This window comes from Pogoniulus pusillus, chromosome 19, assembly GCF_015220805.1.
Source record: "Pogoniulus pusillus isolate bPogPus1 chromosome 19, bPogPus1.pri, whole genome shotgun sequence".
NCBI classification, from domain to species: Eukaryota; Metazoa; Chordata; class Aves; order Piciformes; family Lybiidae; genus Pogoniulus; species Pogoniulus pusillus.
The window spans coordinates 12,195,561-12,221,574 of record NC_087282.1 but is presented as its reverse complement, the minus strand read 5'-3'; the positions used below and the strand labels follow the sequence as shown (position 1 = coordinate 12,221,574).

At 47.4% G+C, this 26,014-nt stretch overlaps 1 protein-coding gene and 1 long non-coding RNA gene across 17 annotated transcripts in view; one reads left to right on the top strand and one right to left on the bottom strand.

The window, feature by feature from the left end:
- C19H8orf48 (chromosome 19 C8orf48 homolog) overlaps nt 1-26,014 on the top strand; it is a 115,399-nt gene that overhangs the window by 12,948 nt on the left and 76,437 nt on the right. For 15 of the 16 annotated variants that reach the window (XR_010305776.1, XR_010305777.1, XR_010305781.1 and 12 more), the window contains exons 5-6: nt 1,261-1,355; nt 13,706-13,781. Coding sequence is in view for 6 of the 16 variants with exons in the window: in XM_064159316.1 (XP_064015386.1) it covers nt 1,261-1,355; nt 13,706-13,781 (171 nt within the window). In the remaining 10 variants the exon portion in view is untranslated. Of the gene's footprint in view, nt 1-1,260; nt 1,356-13,705; nt 13,782-15,527; nt 15,852-26,014 lie in introns of those variants that run through there. The other variant, XM_064159322.1, reaches the window with a different exon arrangement.
- On the bottom strand, nt 8,300-24,615 carry LOC135183949 (uncharacterized). The gene is made up of 3 exons (XR_010305786.1): nt 23,935-24,615; nt 13,672-13,716; nt 8,300-11,474 (listed from the first exon to the last, which is right to left on the bottom strand). It is a non-coding gene; the product is annotated as an uncharacterized LOC135183949 (long non-coding RNA).

Genomic DNA, 26,014 nt, shown 5'->3' with positions numbered 1-26,014 from the left:
TGTTTTGGGTACAGTCTAATTATTTCCCCACAGTTTGTTGTCTGTCCAAGTCCAGATGGTAAATCCCAAAGGGATGCAATAGTAGGTAACCATGTCCATACTTGTCTTCCTTACTCATCCTTTGGGTAGGAGTCCCAGAACAGGACACTGCAAGGTAGAATCACAGAATTGCTTTGGTTGGAAGAGACTTTAATATCATGGAGTCCAACCATTCACCCAGCACTGCCAGGTCACCACTAATCCATGTCCCTCAGATCACATCCCCACAGCTTTGAAACCCTTCTAGGAAGGGTGATTCCACTACTGCCCTGGGCATCCTGGGCCAGGCCTTGATGACCTCCATGGGAATGAAATTGTTCCTTATGCCCAACTTAAATCTCCCCTGGAGCAAATTGTTGCCTTTTCCTTGTGCTGTGGAGGCTAAGGCCTCTCAGATACACTGAGATTTCTTCTTAGAAGAGCACTCTCCTCTTTGCTGTCACAAAGATTCAAGCTTTATTGTTAGGAAATACCTCTGGAACAGATGGTGGGCAATGTAAGCTGAAACTTAGGGAATTCCTTGCGTCTCTTGTGGCTCTTCCTCAGGATAATCTTCTTCCTGAAGAAAGAACTCTTTTCTCACTTTTGGAAGAGAGTCAGACTGAAAGTAGGTTTTAGAAATGTTCCAGGTCATCCTGGACAGCACTCTAAGCTGAAGACCTCCCCGCTGATTACAGGGAGGTTGGACCTTTAATGCCTTCCATCCCAAAGTAGTCTGTGCAGTGAGTAACTCGTGCTGTCTGAAGCCCTGAGATCTACCTTCCTGTGTTTGTGAGAGGGGAGGGAATTTGGCTGCTGTGTCAGACACTTCTTTTTTACCTAATGCTCCACTCTCCTTTTTGACTCCTATTCACTCCATAACTTGGATTTGAGAACATCAAAGTGAGGCTTCACTCTTTTCCTTCTATTTTTCTCCTGGCTTCCCTGCAAAGCCTTTTTTCTTCCCCTCACTGGGGAAGAAATCTGTCTTCTGGGGAAGATCGCTGGCTGTGGTGTTCAACAAAGATTTTACACAGGATGCTTTAAAAATCTGCCTGCCTACTTGCTTTGAATCATAGACTCGTGGAACTGTTTCAGTTAGAAGAGACCTTCAAGATCATTGAGTCCAAGCTTCAGCAGAGAGGGACCGGATGTAGTTGCTAATGTTAGACCTGTGATACAGGAATGAGAAATGGCAGGAATACAAACCCAAGTCATTTCCATGTTTGTTTTTTCTTTCAGAACCTGATTACACTTCTAGGAGAAGCACTCAGAAACCTTCCCAAACCTTCAGAGGATCCCAGGAATTTATGGCAAAGGCTGAAATGTCGGAAGATGTAAGGCCTGAAAGTAGTAAAGATAACTGAAGGGCATAAAGAACTGGGAGAGTCTTGTACTGAATGCTAACGATGGTGGCTATGACCTGCTCTGGCAGTGATGAATTGGGTGGTGGTACAATGCTCTTGCAGGTGGAACCAGATATGCCCAGACTGCTGCTGTCTGGGGTGTGAGTCAACTTCTTCATCCTTCCCAAATGCAAATATTGCAATTGAACCACACACTGTTGTCAAATTACAGAGGCCAACACCTCCTATTATTAATCTGACAAGTAATAAGTACTGTTTTTCGTGGAATGGCTTCTGGGATTTCAGAGCAGCTCACAGCTGCTTCCATCCATAAGGAAATGATTCCATTTTTCAGGCCAGGGAGGTGTAATTACTGGCTTTCAGCTCAATCTTTGCCCACTGTCTTATGTTAAATTGAAAGTGAGAGCCCCAGGTGGAGGAGAAAAAGAAGGTTGCAAAGTAACTCTAGGAAGGAATAAAATGAAATGGGGTATTTATAGACCTGGAATAATGAGACTGTAACAGAAATTAATCAGCAAGGCTGCAGATGCCAACAGGACATGAAATGATAATAAATTAATCATACAACCTATGTAGGATAGGTGTCTAGGAGAGGGAAAAACAAGGTTTAAAAACATAGGATAAAATTGGAATAAGATGCTAAATAATATTTTTGACCTGATTTTAATCTACATTGGAATCAGTTGTAGTGGTCTGTGGTTTTTCAAGATGGCAAAGTGACTGTCTTTCAAAGAATGGATCTTCTCAGCCAAAAGCCAGCCTGGGCTGATCCTCAGCAGTGTGGACAGTTGGTGGAGGAAGGGGATCCTGCCCCTCTGCTCTGTTCTGCTTAGACCCTACTTGCAGTACTGGGTCCAGCTCTGGAGTCCTCAGCACAGCAGAGACAGGGACCTGTTGGAGCAGGGCCAGTCGAGACAACAGCAATGATGGGAGGGCTGGAAGCTCTCTGCTGTGAGGCCAGACTGAGAGAGTTGGGGCTGTTCAGCCTGGAGAAGAGAAGGCTTCAGGGAGACCTGGTGCCAGACCTTAGGGCAGATGTCCCTGGTAACTGCAGCGGTATTGGACTGGATGAGCCACCCATTCTCTGATTCCCTGTCTGGGTGAAAGGTTGGCATTTGGTACACATCCAGCTAAAATGGCTTTAAGCTGGGCACCTCAGTGGGTTAGACAATGAAAGAATTTTCACTGTAGCCTCAAAAGCTGAGTGCTGCTCCGTGGTCACCAACACAGGCACCTTTTTGATGGTTACTGACAGCAGGAACTTGTTGTGTTGCTCTGGTGGTGACCTTGTGGCAGCTGGACTTGTGTGAGTCACAAAGTTACTGACTCTCACCAGTCTCCAGTTCCCTGACTTCTGCACATTTACATCTCTGAATGACGAGGAAATCTTGAAGGAATATCCCTGTCTCTGAACTCATCCTGCATTTTTCTTACAAAGAAATAGGATTAACTTTACTGTTGCCTTTTGTTGTCCCATTTTGGGACAAAACCAGGGATTGTTGAAGTTGATTTTGTATTTTGTACCTGTGTAGTTTCTTTTGCATGTTTTATGTTGTTTATAAGAGTGCCTGAGGGCTGTGTAGCCTCTTGTTTTCCATCAATTTGTGGGAAAGGAAAACCTGAAAAGAAATGTTGAGATGTAGAGGGAGAGAGACCTACCAGTGTTAGCCAATATCTACCTTTTCATGCTTAAAAACTGACCCTGAATGTTTTGGCTGGGATTTGATCCTGAGGAAGGCAAGCCTTAGGTGAACACATTGCAGCCCCAAGCTGTTCAAAGCTGGTTGTCTTCTCTGCTTCATCAGCACTTTGTTTTGATTCTTGTATACAGCAGCTTTAATAGTCTCTGGAAAACATCCCCCTGAGCTTGGCTTTAAATTTGCAATTGTCACTGCAGACTGTAAAAGTTGGACCAGATGATCTTTGGGGCCCCTTCCAGCCTGGCACTCTGTGATTCTGTGTCTCTGAGGCATAAACTGCTGCTTTTTTCTTGCCATTAATCTATAGGCCTTCAAATTCTAGTGAGGTCACAGCTGGAGTCTAGGGTCCAGTTCTGGGCTCCCCCATTAGAGAGAGACAGGCAACCACTGGAGAGAGTCCAGATGAAGCTGCAAAGACACTGAGAGGCCTGGGGCATCTCGTTAAGGAGCAAAGGCTGAGAGCCCTGGGGCTTCTGAGCCTGCAGAAGAGCAGCCTCATAGGGGCTTTAGCAAGAGCTAAGGAATGCAGGGGCAAGAGGATGGGGCCAGGGAAATGACAAGGGACAATAGGCACAAACTGCAACCCTGGAGATTCCATCTGAACAGAAGAAAACTCTTTGTTGTGAGGTTGCTGGAACCCTGGAGCAGGCTGCTCAGGGAGGTTGTGGAGTTTCCTTCTTTGGAGAGTTTCCAACTCAGGCATTGTGATCCTTGGCAAGGTGCTGTGGGTGCCCCTGCTTGAGCTGGAGTTTTGGACTGGATTATCTCCAGAGGTCTCTTCCAGCCTCTACCAGTCTGATTCTGTGGAATGTTCCAATCTCACAACTGTCTTTTTGATGCTCCCTCTCTGTTCCCTAGTTGCTTTGACCTGCACTCTCAGGCATCTTGAAAGTCTCCAGCAAGCCACCTGACTTGAGGCAAAGGACACCTGTCCCATGTGAAGTCTCATTAGAGCTGTCAAACAGGAGGGATGATCAGGAATGGAATCCTTTGAAACTGTCATTTTGTTGTTGTTACCAATGAACACAACTCTCAGCCCTTACAAAAAGCACAGAAAGTGATTTTAATTTGGGATTTTAAATAGAATCATAGGGTGCATTGGGTGGGAGAGGACCTTTACAGGTCATCCAGTCCAACCCCCATGCAGTCAGCGGAGACAGCTGCAACTACAGCAGGTTGCTCAGAACCACAACCAACCTGTCCTGGAATGGTTCCAGGGATGGGTAATCTCTCACCTCTCTGGGCAACCTGAGCCAGGCTCTCACCACCCTCAGTGTCAAACATTTCTCCCTTCTCTCCAGTATGAATCTCCCTCTGAGTTAAAACCATCACTCCTGAAAAGGGGTAAGTGTCAATTCTGTTCCGGGACTGGGTATGCTTGTGGCCCAAACTGGAACATCCTGTCACAACAGGCCCTGCTCAAAAGTCTGTCCCCAGCTTTCTGAAACAGGAATTGATTCTAAGTAGAAGACAACATTTTGACGGTTGTGCTTTCAGTAGGGAGCTGCTTTCTAGACACACCAAAGTATTTCTGTGCAACTCTTGTTGCAAACTCCTCTCAAGCCTTTATGTAGATCCATTGAACTCTGAGCTGTTTGGGTTTGGCATCAGAGAATATTTGTCAGTAAATCACTTCTCACACTCAGTGGCTGTGCAGTTCATGTTTGTTTTCATGAATGTTACAAAGACAGTTCCAATCACTGCTCTGAAAAATCAAAGCGTGTTTTGCTGCTGTCTGGTGCATGTTTTCCTGCTGCTCACCACAGCTCTTTCTTTTTTGTATGCAGAATGATAAAGAAAGATCACTCTGAGATCTGAGTGTCTTCTGCTTTCTAGTAGCCACTCTTAGGGATGTAGAATGGGACAAAAGAGATGTGTGTCTAAATAATGGGTTTTATCATCCTGCAGTGTTTGAGTCTGGACACCCAAAAATTCTGATGTGGAGGATCATAGAATTGTGGAATGCTGGGGGTTGGAAGGGACCTTCAGAGAACATCGAGTCCAACCACCCAGCAGCACCCCCAGCAGCTTGCTTGGGATCAAAATATCCAGGTGGGTTTGGAATCTATAGACTCCACAACCTCTCTGGGCAGTCTGCTTCAGGGTCCCAGCACCCTCACACCAAAGAATTTTCTTCTGTTCAGATGGAACCTCCTGGGTTTCAATTTGTGCACCTCTGAGAAGAGTCTGGTGTCATCCTCTTGTCCCTTATCCTTTAGTGCTTGCTGAGCACTGAGAAGATCCCCTCCCAGGCTGCTCTTTCCCAGGCTCATCAGCCCCAGATCTCTCAGCCTTTCCTCATCAGACAGATGTTCCAGTCTATCATCCTCATAGCCTTTGTTGGACATTGTCTAGTATATCCTTGTCCCTCTTGAACTGTGGAGCCCAGTAGGATGTAGGGATGAAAAAGCTAGATCATTTCCTTTTCCCCCTCACAAGAATGTCCCCCCTGTGCCTTCCTCAGCAGCAGCTTTTTCTTCTCATGCAAAGAAATGCTCTAAAACTCTGATCAAGAAATATTTATTCATCTGCTGCCTTGTTTGTGCTCGCTGGGGCATGAAAGGAGCACGGTGGATCAAGGGTGATTCATATGGTAAGCAGCTGGAGGACTGGAACAAATCAATCTGCCTCTTGAAGTGCTTTGGAGCTTGTGCTTGTCTAGCTTTCGTGCTATAGATGGTTGCAATATTTAATCTTCTGAATGATTGGTGCTGTAGTAGAGTTTAGTGCTCTGAACCTTGGACAGCAACAGAAGAGTTTGTGGTAGATGCACAGTTCTGTTCAGGTGTCTGTGGATAACCCATTCCATGATGTTGTGCTTCATAACTGACCCTTTGGAGAAAACCCTGTTCCTCTGATTATCATTAAAATCAGGTTCCTATGGACAGCAGCAGTGTCATTTCCACCTTCACTTGCCCTAAATTTCTCTACCCTGGCTTCCAGGCTCAGTCATTCCATAGTCCTGGTTCTAATCCTCTGTTGATCCACGGGACTTTGTGTCCAGGTTATTCACAGTAGGCTTTTAGCACTGTGGGAATGAAGTTCTAGTGAGACCAACTTGCCTGAATCTGAACTGAGAGCACAGATAAACAGGTTTGGATACCAGCTTCCGGTCCCTTGTGAGATCAAGGAATTGAAGAATTGCTTAGACAGAAAGAGTTTGGGGATCATTGAGTCCAACCCTTAACCCAGCAGTGCCAAGACTCCTGTTAAACCATGTTCCTCAGCAGTACATCTTCAGAGCTTTGAAGCCCCTCCAGAGAAGGGAGCTCCACCATTGCCCTGGGCAGGCCTTGACAACCCTCAAGGGGAAGAAATTGTTCTTCATGTCCAACCTAAACCCCCCTGGTGCAACTTGATGCCATTTCCATTTTTCCTGCCACTTGTTCCATGGGAGAAGAGACCAACTCCTACCTGGCTTCAGCCTCCTTTCAGGGAGGTGTAGAGAGCCAGATCCCCCCCAGTCTCTTCTTCTCCAGGCTGAACAATCCTAGTTCCCTCAGCTGCTCCTCACCAGACCTGTTCTAGAGGCTTCACCAGCCTCATTGCCCTTCTCTGGACCTGCTCCGGCCCCTCAATGTCCTTCTTGGAGTGAGAGGCCCAGAACTAAACCCAGGATTTGAAGTGTGGCCTCACCAGTGCCCAGTATGGGGTGGGCAATCCTACCCTGGTCCTGCTGGCCACACTGTTGCAATTTGTCATTGCAGGATGTGGAGGTTTGAAGGAACATCTGGAGGTCATCGTGTCCAACCTTCTGCTCAAGCAAACTCTCCTGTAGCCAGGTGGAACCCGATCACAGAATCATAGAATCACAGAATCATTTCATGTGGAAATGACCTTTTTGATCATCAGATCCAACCATACTGGTCCCACTGGTCCAGTAGTCCTTAAATCAAATAGAGCTCTTTCCTCTGAAGAGCTACTAAATCCTGAAATGCCTCAGGCCCTTCAGGGCCATGCCCTCTTCATCGGTCCACCTACAGTCAGGGATTTGCTGTGTGACAAGTCAGTTAATTTATTACTATTTTATTTTACCCAAGCCAGTTTGATCAGCTTCCAAGAAGAGGAACTGAATCCATTTATTCACATTGGGAGCCTGACAGAAGTTGGAAGCTGGTGGCACTGAGGACAAGGTTTTGCTGGAAGCTATCATGTTCTCCTGCAAAATTGTTAGCTGACACGGTGCCCAGATTCCTCAGCACTAAAAACCTGAATTGTAGCTTTCAGTGCTGTTAGTCCAAGTCATCCATAACAGCCTCCAGGAAGAGCTGGTGTGCTTCCAGCTCTGGGTTTTTAAAGCCTTTGGAATATGCTTGCATTCTTCACCTTGTAATTTTATTACCCTTCAGGATGATTTTCAGAGAATGGCTTTTTAGCATCTCCATGCCTAAGAGCCAGCCTAGACACTGCCTGCAAAATATCCCTGCTTGCCATGGAGATGAGATTCTAAATGCCACTCTGTCTGAAAAAATGGGCTGTAATTTTGTGAAGACATCTATTAATGGTAGGAGTACTACATCTGCCTTGGGTTTGTGCAGCCAGCTTACTCCCTTTTGCCTCCACAACTGGTTCGCATCATACCCTGCACTGAGTGCAGCATGGGGGAAGGTTGGGAGGTGGATCCTTAAGATTGGAGAAGACCTCAAAGATCATCAAGTCCAACCATGAACCCAGCACTGCCAGGTCACCACTAAACCATGTCCCTCAGCACTACATCTATATGGCTTTGAAACCCCTCCAAGGACAGGGACTCACCACTGCTTTGCACAGCCTGGGCCAGGCCTTGACAACTTTTGGGGGGAATAAAGTGTTCCATGTGTTGAATCTAGATGCCCCTTGGGGCAACTTGAGGCTGTTTTCTCCAATCACTTGTTGCTTGGGAGAAGAACCCAATCCCCATCTGGCTCCAAGCTCCTTTCAGAGTTGTAGAAAGCCAGTATGTCTCCCCTTTGCCTTCTTTTTCTTCAGGCTGAACAACCCCAGTTCCTTCAGCAGCAGCTAACAAGTCCTCCTGAGCTTTTTCCCTTGTGCCTCAGCTCCTCTTTGTTCACTAGATCCTTCTCCAGACCCTTCTCGTTTTCCAAACCCTTCACTAGCTTTGTTGCTCTTTGGATACACAAACTAAGGTGCCAGGTCTCCTCTCTTCCAATCACCTGTAGAATTGATCAGGATCCCTTGAGGAAAAAACCAAACATTTTCCAGTGTCTGCCCATGGCCATTCACTGCTTATTTATTCATGTCTTTATTTTGTAATAAAATAATACTGTTTGTCCTCACATAGACAAGTGTGTATGAGCCATAAATCCCTCTGCAAAAACATTATCTGGAGCATGTTCACAGAATCCTCTAGAATGTTCTGTGCAAATTCATCTTTTCCCTTTTTTTTTTATAAGCTGATAGCACTTTCAGAACATTTACATCCTTCATCTTGACATTTTTAAGCAGAACATTTTTGTTGTTGTTGTTTTGCCTACAGAAGTAAAGTTTACAGCAGCATCACAGTATTATAGCTTGTTTAAAAATACATCACAGCATGAATGGTTAATTGCAGGCAAGCTCTATAGGTCAGCAGGGATTCTGGTTTGGGGGTTTTGCTTGTTCTCTACTTTTCCAGACGACAATGTAGCTGAAGAGCACACCCACCACTCTGGTAGGAAATGGTACTGCTAATAGGCTGAATCACAGGAGATCTGCCCTGCTTTCTGTGACATCATATTACAGACTATGAAAAGAGAAACAGAGCAGGGCAGGGTTAAAAGTCATCACAAATCCAGTTCACAAAGTGCAGCTGGGGCTTGCTCTATTCCTTGAGAAGCTGCATGTCCTTAGTCCACTTGTGGCTGGAATGCTGCTAGCAACTCCCAGCACTGAACTCTGCCTAAAGGAAACAGAATCACAGAATGGCTTTGGTTGGAAGGGACCTTAGGGATCATCTTCTCCAACCCCATCTGCCATAGGCAGGGACACCTCTCAAATAGGCTTGGTTACTCAAGGCATCATCCAACCTGGCCTTGAACACCTCCAGGGCATCCACAGCCCCTAGTCAACCTGTTTCAGAGACTTATCACCCATGTACTGAAGAACTACTTGCTAAGATCCAGTCTAACCCTGCTCTCCCTTAAGTTAAAACCATTCTCCCTTGTCCTATTGCTTAGACGCCCTTATGAAAAGTCCCTCTGCAGCATTCCTCTAGGATCCCATCAGGAATTGGAAGGCAGCTCTAAGATCCCACCAAAGTCATCTATTCTCCAGGCTGAGCAACCCCCTGCTCCCTCACCCTATCTTCCTATCAGAGGTGCTCCAACCCTTGGATCAACTTTGTGGCCCTCCTCTGCACTCCAACAGATACTGACTTGCCACCTGCTCACACATTTAGGGCTCAGTCCTGCATGCTCTCTGCATGGAGCTGTTGCTAAAGAAATGAAGAATTCTTCAGTTGCTCTTTCAGGACCTGGCTGCTACTGTGGGGAATCTAGGGATCTTATTTCCCCAAAACTCCACTGGATTTCAAAAACTTCAGCCAGATGATTAGTTTGGTGCAAGACAACACAATTGCACGAGTTTTCATCACAAAACTACCCTTTTAACCTACATCAGGGGGTGGGAAGAGACCTCTGGAGGTCATCCAGTCCAACCTCCACTGCTACAGCAGGGGCACCCACTACAGCATGCCCAGGATCACAATCTCTAGGTGAGGTTGCAAGGTCTCCAGAGAAGGAGACTCCACAACTTCTCTGGGCAGCTTGCTTCAGGGCTCTAGCACCCTCACATCAAGGTTTCCCCTCATGATCAGTTGGAGCCACGAGGGTTCCTGTTTGTGTCCACTGCCTCTTGTCCTGTCCCTGGGCACCACCAAGAAGAGTCTGGCTTCATCCTCTTGCCTCCCACTCTTTATCTCTTGCTGAGCATTGCTCAGATCCCTTCTCAGGCTGCTCTTCTACAGGCTTACCAGGACCAGGGCTCTCAGCCTTTGTCCTCAGAGATGCTCCAGGCCCCTCAGCATCCTTACAGCCTCCACTGGACAGTAGCTCCCTGTCTCTCAGTTGTTTTTTCTTGCATTGGCCAAAATCTGTCCTTTTTTCTCCTTCCCTGACCCAGTGGCTTTTAGAACAATCACAGCTTTAAATTCCCTCTTTCAGTAACACAACAGAGATTAAAAATACAGGATTGTGTTGGGTTTACTTTGCACAAATGAGGCTAAATACAGAAATATATATATATCTATCTAATAAAGCTGTAGGAAATTCTCCAAACTGCTAACAACTCTTAGAAATGAGATAAAACAAGGAGAGATTTGCTTGGGAATGTCATAGTTGCTGTTCTCTTAGCATTTTCAGGTAACTGAAGAGCATTTCATGGTGGCTGCTGTTGTTTGAGGGTTTTTTTATGAAACAAGTCCAGATGTGTTTTGAAAAATGCTCTTTTCGTGATCTTTCTGGTACTCCTCTTGTGCTCTCTGCAGTTTTTTACTTCTGAGTTTCCACTTGTGAAAGCAGTAGGTGAGGAGGGATGTCATTATCAAAGAGAAAATAATAACCAGCACTATTACCAGGGCGATAGTGGAGGAGAGGGACCCCTCCAGCTGCTGTGTTTCAGTGTCTCTTGTGGTGTTCAGTTTAGCAAAGTTCTCATAGTCTGTTGAGGCCAGAAGTGCAGGTACAGGGAGTTCCTGGAACTTGGGCCTCATTGGGATTCAGTAGCTGTTGTCACTCAGAATTGCTGAAGAAGGAAGAGCTGTGACTCCCCTGTCACCTGTGTCATTCATGAGAAAGTGTTCTCCTCGGCTTCTCCAGGCACAAGCGATGCTCAGAAGCTTTGCTGGGTTGTGAAGCTAGGGAGCGTAGGAAGAGCCCTGTATCTCACCACACTGGCAGCACAGCTCATCAACATCCAGAGGTGGAAAGTCAGAAGGTGTGTGTGCTGTGGTGGGGGAAGGCTGCTCAGCTGCCTTCCAGTTCAGGAATCTTTGTTTTCTTGAAGAGATAATTGAAGAAAATCAAACCAATTTTCCAGTAACGCGTTGGTAGCAGGGCTTATCCTCAGGCTTCAAAGCAAAACCAGCACTGCAGTGAGTTTAATTTAGAGCTTAGGAATTAGTTCAGCCAGAAGTTTTGGGCTTTTTCTGCCCCCAAGTATTCCCAAAAGAGAAGGAAATCAAAAGCATGTTCTTGTACTGAGGGGCAGGATTGGTTTTGCTAACATCACAGGCATTGAAAAAATCAGCTACAAACCAGGAGCTCTCCTGTTATTAGCTGGGGGGGGTTATTCTCCCCTCTTCTTTGATATCTGCTCTCAGACCCAGCTTGTCTGCAGAGGATTTTGGTCCTCGTTATGTTGGAGTTTAGGAGATGTCTTCACTGATTGCAAATCTGGAGTCTGGCAAAATGACCTGGGTGAGAAACAACACAGGATTATTTAAAAGGTTAGCTCCCCTTCAGACAGCCAGCTGTAATCTAGGATTTAAACCCTTACTCTTTCATAACTCTGATGGAATTTCAAATAAGCCATTTGGCTTTGATACATGGTAAATCCTGTCTTCTCCAGGACAGGCTGAGAGAGTTACAGATGTTCAGTCTGGAGAAGGGAAGGTTCCAGGGAGACCTTAGAACAGCCTTCCAGTAACTGAAGGGGGCCACAGGAGAGCTGAGGAGTGACTTGCTATGAAGACTTGTAGTGACAGGATGAGAGGCAATGGCTTTGAGCTGGAAGAGGGCAGATTTAGACTGGAGATCAGGAAAAAATTCTTTACAGTGAGGGTGAGGAGACACTGGTACAGGTTGCCTAGGGAGGTCGTGGATGTCCCCTACTTTGAGGTGTCGAAAGGCCAGGCTGGATGAGACCTTGAGCAACCTGATCTAGTGGGAGGTGTCCCTGCCCATGGCAGGGGGTTGGAACTGATAAGGTCACTTCCAATCCAAACCATTCTGGGATTCTATGATTCTGCAATTCTAAATTTACTGATCTGAGCAGTTTTGAAGTTAAGAGCTGGTCTGAAGAAAGTGAAGAGCTTGTCTGACCTCCCCCTTCCCTCCCCTGTTCCAAAACTCACTCTAGAGTTAAATCTGATGAGGAAGAGGGCTGATCCCTCTTGATCTGCTCCCACTCAGGACAGCCTGATCTGACCCCAGGATATTTCACTCCGAGGAGCTGCAAGGCCTTTCAGAGCTATTTATTTTCAGTAACAGATTGCTCTAAAACCCCTCCACCCTACTCCCAAATGCTTGGAGGCCAGAATTAGGATTCAGAGAACTTGCAGCATAACTGTTTGGCGATGTTCCACTTGATGGGGTGCAATTGTAACCTATCCTTTTCCTAGGAATCTCTGGTTCATCCCACTCAGGCTATCAGAGAACCAAGGGTCCCTCTTGCTAATTAGCAGCACGTTCTTGGTGGTAATAAAGGCTGTTTACTATAGATTAGCATTCTGTTGATATTCAGAGATGTAAATGAGCAGTGCTTGCCAGCTTGGAACAATATGTTCAGATAGTCAAAAATAAATGTGGGTTTTAAAGAAAGTTTGAGAGGCAGATTTTAGTGTGCTTCAAGACAAAACAAAGAGCTGTTTGTAAAGCTGGCTGAAGATTCCTTTCACATAAGGGATGAAGTGCAGCACACCATGTCTTTGATGGATACCTGTCTGTTGTACTGCTTGCAAGTTGTGGTGTGGGAGGGTTAGCATACAAACACAGAACCACTGAATGCTTTGGGTTGAAAAGGACCTTAAAGATCATCTAGTTAAAACCCCCTGCCATGGGCAGGGACACCTTCCATTAGACCAGGTTGCTCATCCAATCTGGCCTTTCAACACCTCTACTTAGGGGACATTCCCAACCTCCCAGGGCAACCTGTTCCAGTGTCTCCCTACCCTCACTGTGCAGAATTTCTTCCTAATCTCAGCCTAAATCTCCCCTCTTCTAGCTCAAAGCCATTGCCCCTTGTCCAGTCATTACAAGCCCTGGTAAAAAGCACCCCCTCAGGTCTTCTGTATAGCCTCATTCAGGTACTGAAATGATGCTCTAAGGTTTCCCCAGAGTCTTCTCCAGGATGCATGGCCCTAACTCTTGCAGCCTGTCACATAGGGGAGGCTCTCCAGCCCTCTGATCATCTTCGTAGTCTCCTCTGGACCTACTCCAGCAGCTCCATGTCCTTCTTGTGCTGGGAGCCCCATAACTGGAGGCAGTGCTGCAGATGGGGTCTCAGCAGAGCAGAGCAGAGCAGAGCAGAGCAGAGCAGAGCAGAGCGAGGGGCAGAATCCTCTCCCTGTCCTGATGCTTTTGATGCAGCCCAGCACACGGCTGCCTTCTGGGCTGCCAACTACCATTGCCAGCTCATGGTGAGTTTTTCATCAACTGACACCCCCAAGTCCTTCTTCTCCAGGCTGTTCTCGAGCCAATAGGATGACAATAGGGTATTTCCATGCTGCTTGGTCTGTGTTTAACACCTTTCTTAAGCAGACAAAGGAAAGAGACTGCAATAAAATAGCTTAAAAACCTGAGAAATACCTTTCTGATTTATGACATGGCACATGAAGTCCAGGAGGGTGGAATGTCTGAGCACTAGTGAAAATCAGATCTTATCATACTTGCCTGAACCTGTCTCTGGTCTCATCTGTATCCACAGCTATCAGATTCCTGTGGGGAACAGCAAAGAGAGCAAACCATTAGCAGCTGGGACTGTCTGGTACTGTTCCAGAAAGGTGAGTGGATGTTATTTGTGATGCCATTTCACCATCAATTCAGGAATGCTTTTAAAAAACTTCACTCTGCAAGATACTACTGTGCTGCAGTTGCATTTTGGGAGAAGGAAGCTGCTTTTATGGATAAATCCCTGCCCTGCAAAACAGCTTCTGAGGATGTGGTGCTGAGGGACATGGTCTAGTGCTGACCTGGCAGTGCTTGGTTATAGGTTGGATTTGATGATCTTAGAGGTCTTTCCCAACCTTAATGTTTCTGTGATTCTCATCATGGCTCTGCTGCAGGCTCTGGAGTGACTATAACCAAACCACTTAGTGTCTGTGGGTAATACACCAATGCTGCCTCCACCTTCTAGGCTGTCTTGCTTTTAAGCTCCTTGAGGGTAAACCTTAGGAAAGTGATATAGCAAATTTTGTGGAAACCATTTCCAGACATATGAAGAACAAGAAAGTAGTTGAGTGTAGTCAGCATGGACATATGACAGGGAAAATAACTTTGACCAACCCAGTGTCCTTCTACAATGACATGGTTAGCCCAGTGGGTGAAGTAGAACATAGAATGTTGTTTATCTTGACTTTGGAGAGGTCTTGGGAGACACTAAGCTCAACATGAGCCAGAATTGTCCTCTTGTGAAGTCCAGTGGCATCCTTGCCTGCATTAGGGTATTGTCAGCAGGCTGAGGGAAGCAAATATCTAGTGAGTATCTAGTATCAGGTCTTAGAATGAGAGATAATGGCCTGAAATTGTGCCAGGAAAGGTTTAGGTTGGAGATTAGGAGCAATTTCTTTCTTGCAAGGGTGGTCAGGCATTGGAACAGGCTGCCCAGGGAGGTGGTGGAGTCACCATCCCTGGGAGTGTTCAGGAAAGGTGTGGACATGACACATTGGGACATGGTTTAATGTCTCTGGTCTCATCTGGCCATGGTGGTGTTGGGTTGAAGGTTGGACTTGATGATCTTAGAGTCTTTTCCAAGCCAAACAATTCTATGACTCTATGATTATTCCCCTCTACTCAGCACTTGTGAGACCATAGTAGAAGTAGAGTTCAGTATCTTGGCATCAGCTTGTGTGGCAACATCCTACTGAGACTGCAGTTGGTGAGAAGAGGTGGAGGCTCTAGATTTGGAGAAGACTATCCATATTACCTGTCATCATTAAGCACACTCACAGAAAACAGCCCTCACCTACTGAAGTTTCAATGTCAACTCACTCCTCTGAGGGGACTTTCCATTAAGAAAAACCCAAGTGCTCTGCATTGTCCCTACTCTAATTTAATTCAACCACAGAGAATCAAACATTCTTATGTTGTTTTGTTGTTCCTGTGTGAGTCAGGAGCCGTCAGTGTGTTTTGTCTGAACATGCCAAGTGGTATCTTAGGACTGGGCACATTTAGTTCCCACTAACACTGAATAAAATGTATTAGGGAAGGTTCAGGCAGTTACACAAATAATCTGAGTGACCCTTCTTGGTCTGGAAATGCTGAATTGTTGGGAGAAACGTTTCAGGGAAGGAAAAATCTGGAAGCTGGAAATAGTGATGGTTTATTTTGGTACTTAGGAGAAGCTGTTGATGTGGTACATGTCCTTGCCTAAGGATGGAATTTTGCTGCCATGGCTCCTGGTTTATTGTCTTTCTATTTTAAAAAGCTAATGTTTAAAGTACAACTTAGGGAGGACAAAATATGTCTTGCTTTGGAATATCCTTAGGACAGGCATTAGCCTTTCATGGTCTTCCTTTTTCTTTCTTCAGGCTTGACCTCTGGGCCTCTGAGTACTCCAACAAAGTCAAGACAAATACCATTTTGAGGCTTTGTGTAGTTTTGGGGGGTGAGAAGTATGAGCAGGTTGGATATAATTTCTGTGAGGGGAATGAAGGAAAGGTTTGGGCTGGAAGGCACCTTAAAGATCATCTAGTTCCAACCCTTCTGTCATGGGCAGGGACACCTTCCACTAGACCAAGTTGCTCAAGGCCCCATGCAGCCTGGCCTTGAACACTTCCAGGGAGAGGGCATGCACAACCGTCCTGGGCAACCTGTTCCCATGTCTCAGTATCCCCACTTCATGGGAAGAATAAAAGCCAGAAATGATGGTTGAACTGCTGCAGGTTCATTGTGTTAAAAGGAAACTGATTGTGCAAAGCTGACCCTTGGGCTGACTCAAACTTCCTTTGACTTCCTGATAGTAGGAATCAAGTCAGAATGCCTGGTAAGGACACACAAACCAGCAGCAAGAGATAGAAATGTGTGACAGTGTTCTGCAAGGAGCACAAAAGCATCTTTCCAAAGGGAAGGTGACTGACCTGGAACTATAAGCCTGCTCCTTGTGAATTAATATCAAAAATCTCTTTGATTTCAGTAGAAGGAGACTCTTTTTTGTCCTATTCCTCTGTGTGTGTGTGTGATGCATTCATCTGTCCTCAAGCTGCATCTTCAAGTGTTGAATTACTTCCAGTGTTTATATCATCTTAAATGGATATTGGCTTTTTAATACAGTTTCAGGCTTGCTTGCTTGCTTTCTGCCTTCAGCTTGCCTGTAATTTCCCTGCTGCCTTTCAAATTGTCTCTACTATTTTTCTGGCATTAAGGAGGAATGTGCCTCCCTTCTCCACATTTGCATCTTTTTGATGTAAAAACATTTGTAGGAAATGCATCCCTGTCCTTGTAAACCTGCTATGTAAATGAGCATTTCCTCCTCCTCCTCCAGAGCCAGTGTGGCAAGACATCTACTGATAAAATCCTGCACAAAACTGCTATGAAAGCCAGGATGGGAGGCAGAGCAAAGCAAAGTGGAGACAAGGAGGAGGGAGGAAAAGGAGGAAGGAATAGGAGAAGGAGAGAAGGCAAGGAAGGCTTTAAAAAGTATGCAGAGAGGTGTTTGAGCCTTGCTATTTATTTTTCACTGTGTCTTAGAATCATAGGATCATAGAATTGCTTTGGTTGGAAAAGACACTAAGGTCATCGAGTCCAACCTTTAACCCAACACCACCATGCCCATTAAACCATGTCCCAAAGTGCCATGACCACACATTTCTGGGACACCCCCAGGGGTGGTGACTCCACCACCTCCCTGGGCAGCCTGTTCCAATGCCTGACCACTTTTGCAAGAAAGAAATTGTTCCTAATCTCCAACCTAAACCTTCCCTGGCACAATTTCCTGCCCTATCACTTGATACTAAGGAGAAGAGACCAACCCCCACCTCACTGCAACCTTTCAGGGAGTTACCGATGTGGAAGAACAAAGGGACAGGTTTTAGGAGTGTTTTAAGTCTGCAAAGAATCCCACCCTTGCCCTTTTGACAACCTGTGTACTTACTGGTACACATCTGCTTTTTTCCTTTGCCTGCTTAAAATCCTCTTTTGGATATCTTAATGTTTCAAGTCTCAAGTGGTGATCAGCTTCCAGCTGAGAAGCAGCTGGGCTTCCTCTTCCCGGTAGGTTCTGTGTGCTGCAGGGTATGAGCTTAAATAATAAACACCAGGTTGTTTGCGGTGTCGCTGGGTTTGTAGCTGTTGCACACCACTGATTTATCTCAGAAGCTCAAACCTCAAACAGCCCCTTTTCACGGCTTTGTCTTTCAGACTGTTGATGTGAAAATAAAAGGAAAAAAAAACCCTTGATTTTCACACATAGTCACCCTTAGAAGCTTAGTTTACGTAAAGCCCTTGTAATTACATCCAGGGATAGAACTGGCAACATGATAAGCAAGTCAATTCATCTTTTAATTAAAGTGCATAAAATCCTAGCCCTAGCCTCCAACTGTTTTGATCCTAGTGAGCAAGAAAGCTCTGCTTTTAGCAGTTCTCTCTTCACTATACTTGAGGTTTGCTCCTCCCTGATGCAAAAGGAGAAAAATGGCTGGGAGGTCCAACTAGTTCCAGCACTTCTCAGATCCCTAAAGCCAGCAAAACTCAGTCTTGCTCCTATAAAAGGACCAAGATCTAATGGAATCCTGATTCTTCTTAAAGCAGCAGAAGGCTTGGATAGCTTTGAGGGACAGTCTGTGCAGGACAAAGGCAAACTATTTTGGAGCAGAGGCTGCTGTCATCTTACCCCTGCACTGAAGGATGCTGAGCAAAAGAGGTTCTGTTGACTCAGGTGGAAGTTTGAGGCTGTGGGATGGCTTTTGTGTTCCTGATGAACTCAAGCGGGCAGATGTCTGTGCTTAACACACTGCTTTCCTGGGCATTGAGCTTATGGAGAACCCATATGGAGCTAATTCTCATTTTTAAGGTTGAAATGACTTAATTTTAATTAAGTAATCCCTGAAATGCAGAGTGATTGAAGCAATAGACCCAATGTGTTCTACATTTAGACACTCTGAAATGGATTTTCCATCCCACTGATTTTATTCATCCCACTTACTTATCTCACTAATGTTTTTTCCCACTGATATTCATCCCACAGATTATTCATCCCACTGAAGTTATGACTTCTCATGATTGTATAGAATTACAGAGTCAGAATCACAGAATTATCTGTCTTGGAGAAGACCTCTAAGATCACCTAGTCCAACCATTCTCTAACTCTACCAAGGCTGGTGCTAAACCATGTCCATCAGTACCACATCCCTGCCTCTCTGAAACACCTCCAGGGAAGGGTGTTCAGGCACGATCCTGGGCAGCCTGTTCCAGGCTTTGAGAACCCTTTCAGTGAAAAAGTTCCTTCTAATGTTCAACCTAAACCTCCCCTGGGGCAACTTGAGGCTGTTTCCTCTCATCCTATCACTTGCAACTTGGGAGAAGAGACCAACATTGACCTGGCTCCAACATTCTGTCAGGGAGAGAAGGTCTCCCTTCAGCCTCCTTTTCTCCAGGCTGAACATCCCCAGGTCCCTCAGCTGCTTCTCACCAGCCCTGTTCTCCAGATCCTTCACCAGCTTCATTACCCTTCTCTAGACATACTCCAGGCCTCAATGTCCTTCTTTGAGTGAGGACCTCAAAAGTGAACCCAGTATTTGAGTACAGGGAATGTGTTTTAATTTAATCTAAGTAAATAATAATTCATTGTAAGTGTGATGTGATGTGATGTGATGTGATGTGATGTGATGTGATGTGATGAGAGCAGCAGCTTTTTAGGTGTGATTGCAGCCTTCTTGTTACTGCATGAGTGGACAGACGCTCTCTTTCTCTGTACCAAGTGCAAATCCTGGTGGAAGTTGCTGGTTCATAAATTAATAGAATGATTTGAGTTGAAAGTGACCTTGGAGCTCATCTTATTCTGACCTCCCTGGCCTTTGCCAGGACACCTTCCACCAGGCCAAGTTGTTCAAGGCCTCATGTTAGCAGGAACAAACTTTCAAGCCACGTTACAGACTGAAGGCTCTACGAATTCCCTCCTCGAAGCAGTGCTCCTACAGTGCACCTGTGCTACACATCTTTTAGCCTTATTCTCTGTGTGGTGGTGTGAGGAAGTTTATCACCCTGATCAATGAAATCCTTGTATGACATTTTGAGGGCAGCTGTAAAGCTGTGTCTTAAGTGCTCCCCACAGGCTGAGGCATGCTGTAATAAAACCCTGCAGGAAGGGCTGTGGAGGCTCATGCCTTTCACCTGCTCGTGTTCAGGGAAGGCTTTGGATTTTTTCCCTTTTCAACTTGGCCAACTGCTGTATCTCTAAACTGTTCTGTTCCTTCATGGTGTTCACTTCAACATAGGCTTCACTGCAGCTTAAAAAACATGTTGAGATTGTTCTCCTCAGAGCAGCACACCCTGCACCAGAGTGGATTTTCCTCGTAAGCCATTCTTTATTTTACCTTCTGAAGGCACAGTATTCTAGCAGCAGATAAATTGTGGCTTCTTTTGTGCTAGGATGAAGGGCAATGGCTTTGAGCTGGAAGAGGGGAGATTTAGACTGGAGATTAGGAAGAATCACCACAGTGAGGGTGGTGAGACACTGGAACAGGTTGCCCAGGGAGGCTGTGGATGCCCCCTCCCTGGAAGTGTTCAAGGCAAAGTTGGATGAAGATTTGAGCAACCTGATCTAGTGAATGGTGTCCCTGTGCATGGCAGGGGGTTGAAACTAGATGATCTTTAAGGTCCCTTCTGACTGCAAACCATTCTAGGACTCTATGATTTTGTGATTTTTCTCTTTTGAAATTATTCTTCAAGGGCAGTTTAGTTCCTCTCTGTGGCAGATTTTACACTGTTCTTTCGAAACCCCTTCCAAAACAGAGGCAGTTCCATCCAGTGATTACAGAGGCAGCCTCTGAATGTTTCTGTTAGTCTGTATTTTAAATAGGGTTTATTGTCCTCCTAGAGGAGAACACGAAGATGATCTGAGTGGTGGAGCACCTCTGCTGTGAGGGCAAGCTGAGAGCGCTAGGTCTCCTCAGCCTGGAGAAGAGAAAGCTGGAGGGAGACCTTAGAGCAGCCTCCCAGAATTTGAAGGGAGCTGCAGAAGAGCTGCAGAGGAACTTTTGACAAAGGCATGGAGTGACAGGACAAGGGGTGATGGCTTCAAACAGGAAAAAGCTGGATTCAAAGTAGACATTTAGGAAGCAATTGTTTCCCATGAGGGTGGTGAGGCACTGGAACAGGTTGCCCAGAGAAGTTGTGCAGGGTCCAGTGCTGGAAGTGTTCGAATTCAGGCAACCTCATCTAGTGGAGAGAGGCTGGAACTAGATGATCTGTAAGGCTGCTTCCAACCCAAGCAATTCCAGGATTCTATGATTCTGTGAAAACCCAAATCCTAGACTGCAAACAATCTCCTGCCCCACACCAGTGCTTCGGCTTGCTCAACAAAAGATCTGAAGGCAATCAGTGGCCTTTTCATTAACGCCTTCTTTTCTTTGGAGGTAGAGATGGGTTGTGATGCTGGGCTAATTGCTTGTGAAAGGGAGATGAAGAAAGGAGCTCTCCTTTCATACCCCCTCCCTTTTTTAATCTCTCCCCTCCTTTCTTCTCCTTCCCTCCTGCTAGCAAGGAAAGTAATTACAGACGGGATGCTTTGCAGCCTTTCTCTCGGATCTAAAATCTGCCAAGATCAAAACTCCCGCAGGGAGAACATTTATTTTTTCTCATGTGCCAAAGAGCAGAAGATTGTTTGAACATTCAAGTATTCACCCAACTCATTTAAAAAGAAAACTCTCCTCCTTCCAGCCAGCCTGGCTGGTTCTGATAGACAGGCATAGTCTAGGGCTACAAAATATTCGGTGCTCAGGGAGTTTCACTCTTAAAATTGTGGGAGAGAAAGAAGTTAAAAGGTGGGAAGGAGCAGGGGCTGAGTGGGGGAGTGATGACTGTCACTTGAGATGCAGCTACTTTGCGTCTCTATGGTTCTGCAGTAAGATCACGTTTCTGTTCTATGTCCCATGGGCAAGGACACCTTCTACTAGACCAGGTTGCTCAAGTCCCATCGAACCTGACTTGCCCACTTCCAGAGAGGGGGCATCTCCAACCTTCCTGGGCAACTTATTCCAGTGTTTCACCATCCTCCCTGTAAAGAATGTCTTCCTAATTTCCAGTCTAAATGTCCCCTCTTCCAGTTCAAGGCTATTCCCCTTTGTCCTAGCACTACAAGCCCCTGTCAAAAGTCTTTCCCCAGCTCTCCTGTAGCCCCCCACAGGCAGGAGAGCTACTCTAAGGTCTTCCTGGAACTCTTTTTTCCAGGTCCCACAGCAAGAACTGGGGACAGTCTCTAGAAGAATTGTTTGATATTTTGATGGTTGGACTTGATGATCTTAAAGGTCTACCCCAACTAAAACTATTCTATGATTCTGTGGAATTTAGGAGTCCTGGGTGAGCAGAAAGCACCCACCCTTCCTTCCTTCCTTCCTTCCTTCCTTCCTTCCTTCCTTCCTTCCTTCCTTCCTTCCTTCCTTCCTTCCTTCCTTCCTTCCTTCCTTCCTTCCTTCCTTCCTTCCTTCCTCTCTCCTCACTACCCTACTCTCCCAGTCCTTAAAGACCAGAGAGCTTGTCTGGGTGGGCAGAATTGGTGTGCACCAAGCTGGTCCCAGCACTGAGGATGAAGGAGTGGGCAAGGCAGGAAGGAAGGAATAAAGATTTTGTTTAATCGTTCTGTGCTTGCTGGTAGCTGTTAACTTTCCTGTTAGCTCCACATCACATTCCAAAGGGCAAGAGTGCATCTGAGAGCAGTGGTTTGCACAGGACACCCCCATGCAGAGCTTCAGCCGTTGGTGGAAGGGAATGAGGGACACATCACCTTCTCCCCTGGTGAAGGGAGGGCTTCAGCCTTCCTGCTGAGGTAGCAAGGCTGAGCAGGTGTATGGATGGAGGAAGAGAAGGGGGACTCCTGTGGACAAGCAAGGCAGACGAGTGACACAGGCAGCTGAGGCTTGGGTGCATATAGAGAAGCAAGTGCTTAAGGAGCATGGGAATGCTGGAGCATGGTTTAATGGCCATGGTGGTCTTAGCTTGAATCACAGAGCTGTAGAATTGTTCCAGTTGGAGGTCACTGAGTCCAACCATTGACCTAACACCACCGCGACCATCAAACCATGTCCCCACGTGGCATGGCCACACATTTGTTGGACACCTCCAGAGATGAGGACTCCACCATCTCCCTGGGCAGCCTGTTCCAGTGCTTGACCACTCTTGCGGGACAGAAATGGTTCCTAATCTAAACCTTGATCTTAGAGGTCTCTTCCAACCCAAACAATGCTATGAGTAGGGAATGGTGAGGGGTCCCTAGTGTAGATGAAGAAGATGACGCTGTTTGTGTGAGGAAGAGGAGGGTGCTTGGAGTTTGTGCTGTGAGGGAGGATGCTACTTGTCTTTGTGAAGGGTGATGGATAGTGAGTGTGCACCTGGAGAACTGCTGATACCCAGGTGGGCACAGTCACACCTCTGACTACCCCAGTGGGGCTGTGAGTGGCCCTGAGCCAGTCTGAAGGGCAATGGGATGAGAAGTGGGTGCTGTTCTGATCCGTGTTGTGCTCTGCCAGTCTCACAGGCTGGTGTCACAGTGCCCAGGGCACTGCGTGCTCTGCCAGCCTGCATGTTGGTACCATGCTGTGCAGTGTTGTGCTGAACTGTGCCAACTTGCATGCTGGTGTTGCACTGCGCTGTGCCAGCCTGTGTGCTGGTGTCATGCTGTGCAGGGCTGTGCCCTGCCAGTCTTGCATACCGAGAGCCAGATCTGCACACTGAATATTGCAGTGCCATGCCATGCCAGCCTTTCACACACGGTGCCAGTTTCTCACGCTGGATATCACACTGATGTGCCATCCCAACCCTGCACTCTGAGTGCCAGCTTCACACAGTGGGTATTGTGGTGATGTGCCAATCCTGCGCACGGGGTACCAGCCTCACATGGTAGGTATTGCAGTGCCATGCCATCCTGACCCCACACACTGATTGGCAGCCTCTCACACTGGGTGTTATGGTGTTGTACCATCCCAACCCCGCACAATGAGTGCCATCCTCACACACTGGGTGTTGTGATGCCATGCTATCCCAACCCTGCACAGCAGGTACCAGTCTTACACAGGGGTATTGCAGGGCTGTGCCATCCTAACCCTGCACATTGGGTGCCAGCTCTGCACGCTGGGCATCGCAGTGCCGTGCCATGCCACCTCTGCAGACCGAGTACCGGCTACACCGTTCCAGCCCCGCACAGCAGCCGATGCGACGCCCGGTGCTGTGCCAGCCTGCTGCCCTGGGGACTGCCTGGTGCCGAGCCAGCCTGCTGCCCTGGGGACTGTCCGGTGCCGTGCCAGCCTGCTGCCCTGGGGACTGCCCGGTGCCGAGCCAGCCTGCTGCCCTGGGGACTGCCCGGTGCCGAGCCAGCCTGCTGCCCTGGGGACTGTCCGGTGCCGTGCCAGCCTGCTGCCCCGGGGACTGCACTGTGCCGTGCCCCAGGCTGGAGGGCTGGGGGAGTGCTGGAGCAGGACGCAGGGCAGGCAGCTCTCGGAGCTGTGCCCGATGAGGTACCCGCCTGCCTAGCCGGACAATCGGCACCTCTGCAGCGGGCACTTCCCCATGCCTGGGTTTTCTTCGTGCCAGGCAACGAGCTTGGCTGAGAAGTCGCCTCACTAGGGAGGTTCCCTCTGAAAGGGACATGCATGCCCTTGGCAGAACGGGGCAGAAAATGATGGGGTTTGGCTATGCCCATGGCAAAATCTGCCCCCCTCTCTCCTCCACCTCCTCGGGAGCCCCCGGTTCCGCACAAAGGATCCCTCCCAGCCATGCAGTACTCACCTTCTCCAGCCACATCTTCTCGGCTCGGAAGGGAGGAGAGATGAGAAGATGGCAAGGCTGGCAGCCCGTGGTGAAGCCTGACCGCGGAGCTTGCCCAAGACCTTGCTAAAGTGGCCAGTCTGGTCCCGTCTGGGTGTTCGAGAGCAGGAGCAGATAGTGCTGAAGAGGCAGGTTGCTGGTGCTGCGGCTGCGGGGAGGGTTGAACAGCCAGCTCCGCACACTCCCTCTCTGCCTTCAGCACTCACTGAGCCCAGCCAAATTTGTCAACTTTATTTAGGGGGGAAGAATGGAGATCACATGGGGGAGCTTCACCCAGCGGGGCGGAGCGCGGCCGAGCAGAATCAGGTCACCCACAGCGAAAGCCAGGAGTTAGTCACAGACACCAAGAGTCGTGGTGTTAGCACCGAGCAGGCATGGAAGCAGGCTGAGACAAAGAGGAGAGCTGCTGGTGGGGAGCCAGCGCTCCTGTCTTCTGCCCTCAGCTCCGGGGGGATTTCTTGCTGCTTTGATCGAGCGACTTTTGCTAATTCGGGAAGAAATGGAGTAGAAGTGAATGGCACGTTTGCAGCTTGCAGGTGCTTTGGGAGCACATTCTTGGCTGGCAGCCTGGCGTTGCCACAGGCTTTTTGTTTTCTCTGCCTGCCAGAGATGCTGCTTGCTGTCAGTCCCAGAGAAAGAGGTGCCACAGACCCCTGCCACGGCACACACCCTGCTACAGACCCCTCCCAAAGCACCCATCCTGCTACAGACCTCTTCCACAGCACACATCCTGCCACGGACCCCTTCCCCGGCACCCATCCTGCTACAGACCCCTTCCCCAGCACCCACCCTGCTGCAGACTCCTTCCAAATCACACACATGCCCTCCAAAACAAAAAAAGCCTGGGTTGGATAATGCACTCTGACTCCAGTCTTTAATTTGCATCCCTTGCTCAGACAAAGGCAGGGAGGCTGCTGGCTGATCCTTTATTGTCCCACTGACTAAGAAATCACTGCGGGATTAAGTTTCTGCAGCTCCTTTTTGTCATCTCTGCCTTTCCTTCCTGAGTAGATGGCAGAAGTCCTCCCAGGAGCACAGGTAATACAAGAGCTGTCCCCTCCATGCTGGAATGCTGGTCTCTGCAGGACCACAGCACGATTCTTGGGACTTTAAATATCCTTGTTTATTGGATCCACTGCACATTCCCCCAAACCTGCAGTGCATTTGGGTTATTTAGAGGCCAGAATTCAAATGTGGATGCCTAAATGTAGGTACCTAAATACATCCACATCTTGTGAAGAAGTGGGCCTGACTTTTGTAGGTGCTAAGCAACTGTTCTTCTGCATTTCCATCTGCGTTTAAGTCACAGCCCACCCTCTGCCACCTTCCTCATGTCCACACTGTTAAAATGAAATCAGCTTTGAGAAGTAGGCTGTCTCCTTAGAATCAGAGAATTGTTTTGGTTGGAAAAGACCTCTAAGATCGTTGAGTCAGTCTAAAAGCACTGTGGCCATTAAACCATGTCCCCAAGTGCCATGCCCACATGTTTCTTAAACAGCTCCAGGGATGCTGACTCCACCACCTTCCTGGTCAGCCTATTGCAATAGGAAGCTTGCAGAATCATCCTGCCCAAAAAGAGTTAGATTCATAGGGTGGTTTGGATTGGAAGAGACTTTAAAGATCATCCAGTTCTGTCATGGGCAGGAACACCTCCCACTAGAGCAGGTTGCTCAAGGTCTCATCCAAGCTGTCCTTGAACACCTCCAGGGAGGGGGCATCCACAGCTTCCCTGAGCAACCTGTTCCAGTGTCTCTCTACCCTCACTGTAAAGAATTTCTTCCTAATCTCCAGTCTATATCTCCACTCTTGCAGCACAAAGCCACTGCCCCTTGTCCTATCCCTACAAGCCTTTGTAAAAAGTCCCACCCCAGTTGTCCTGTAACTGCCTTCAGGTACTGGAAGTTCCATCCTAAAATGTGATACTAGATGAGGGGAAATGGATAACCAGGTGGGTTGCCACATCAAAGCCAGGTGGTAAAAATCAAGGGAAGAGTTGGGCTGCTGTGCACCCAAAAATAACTCCAGCAGCCATTGGACAAGC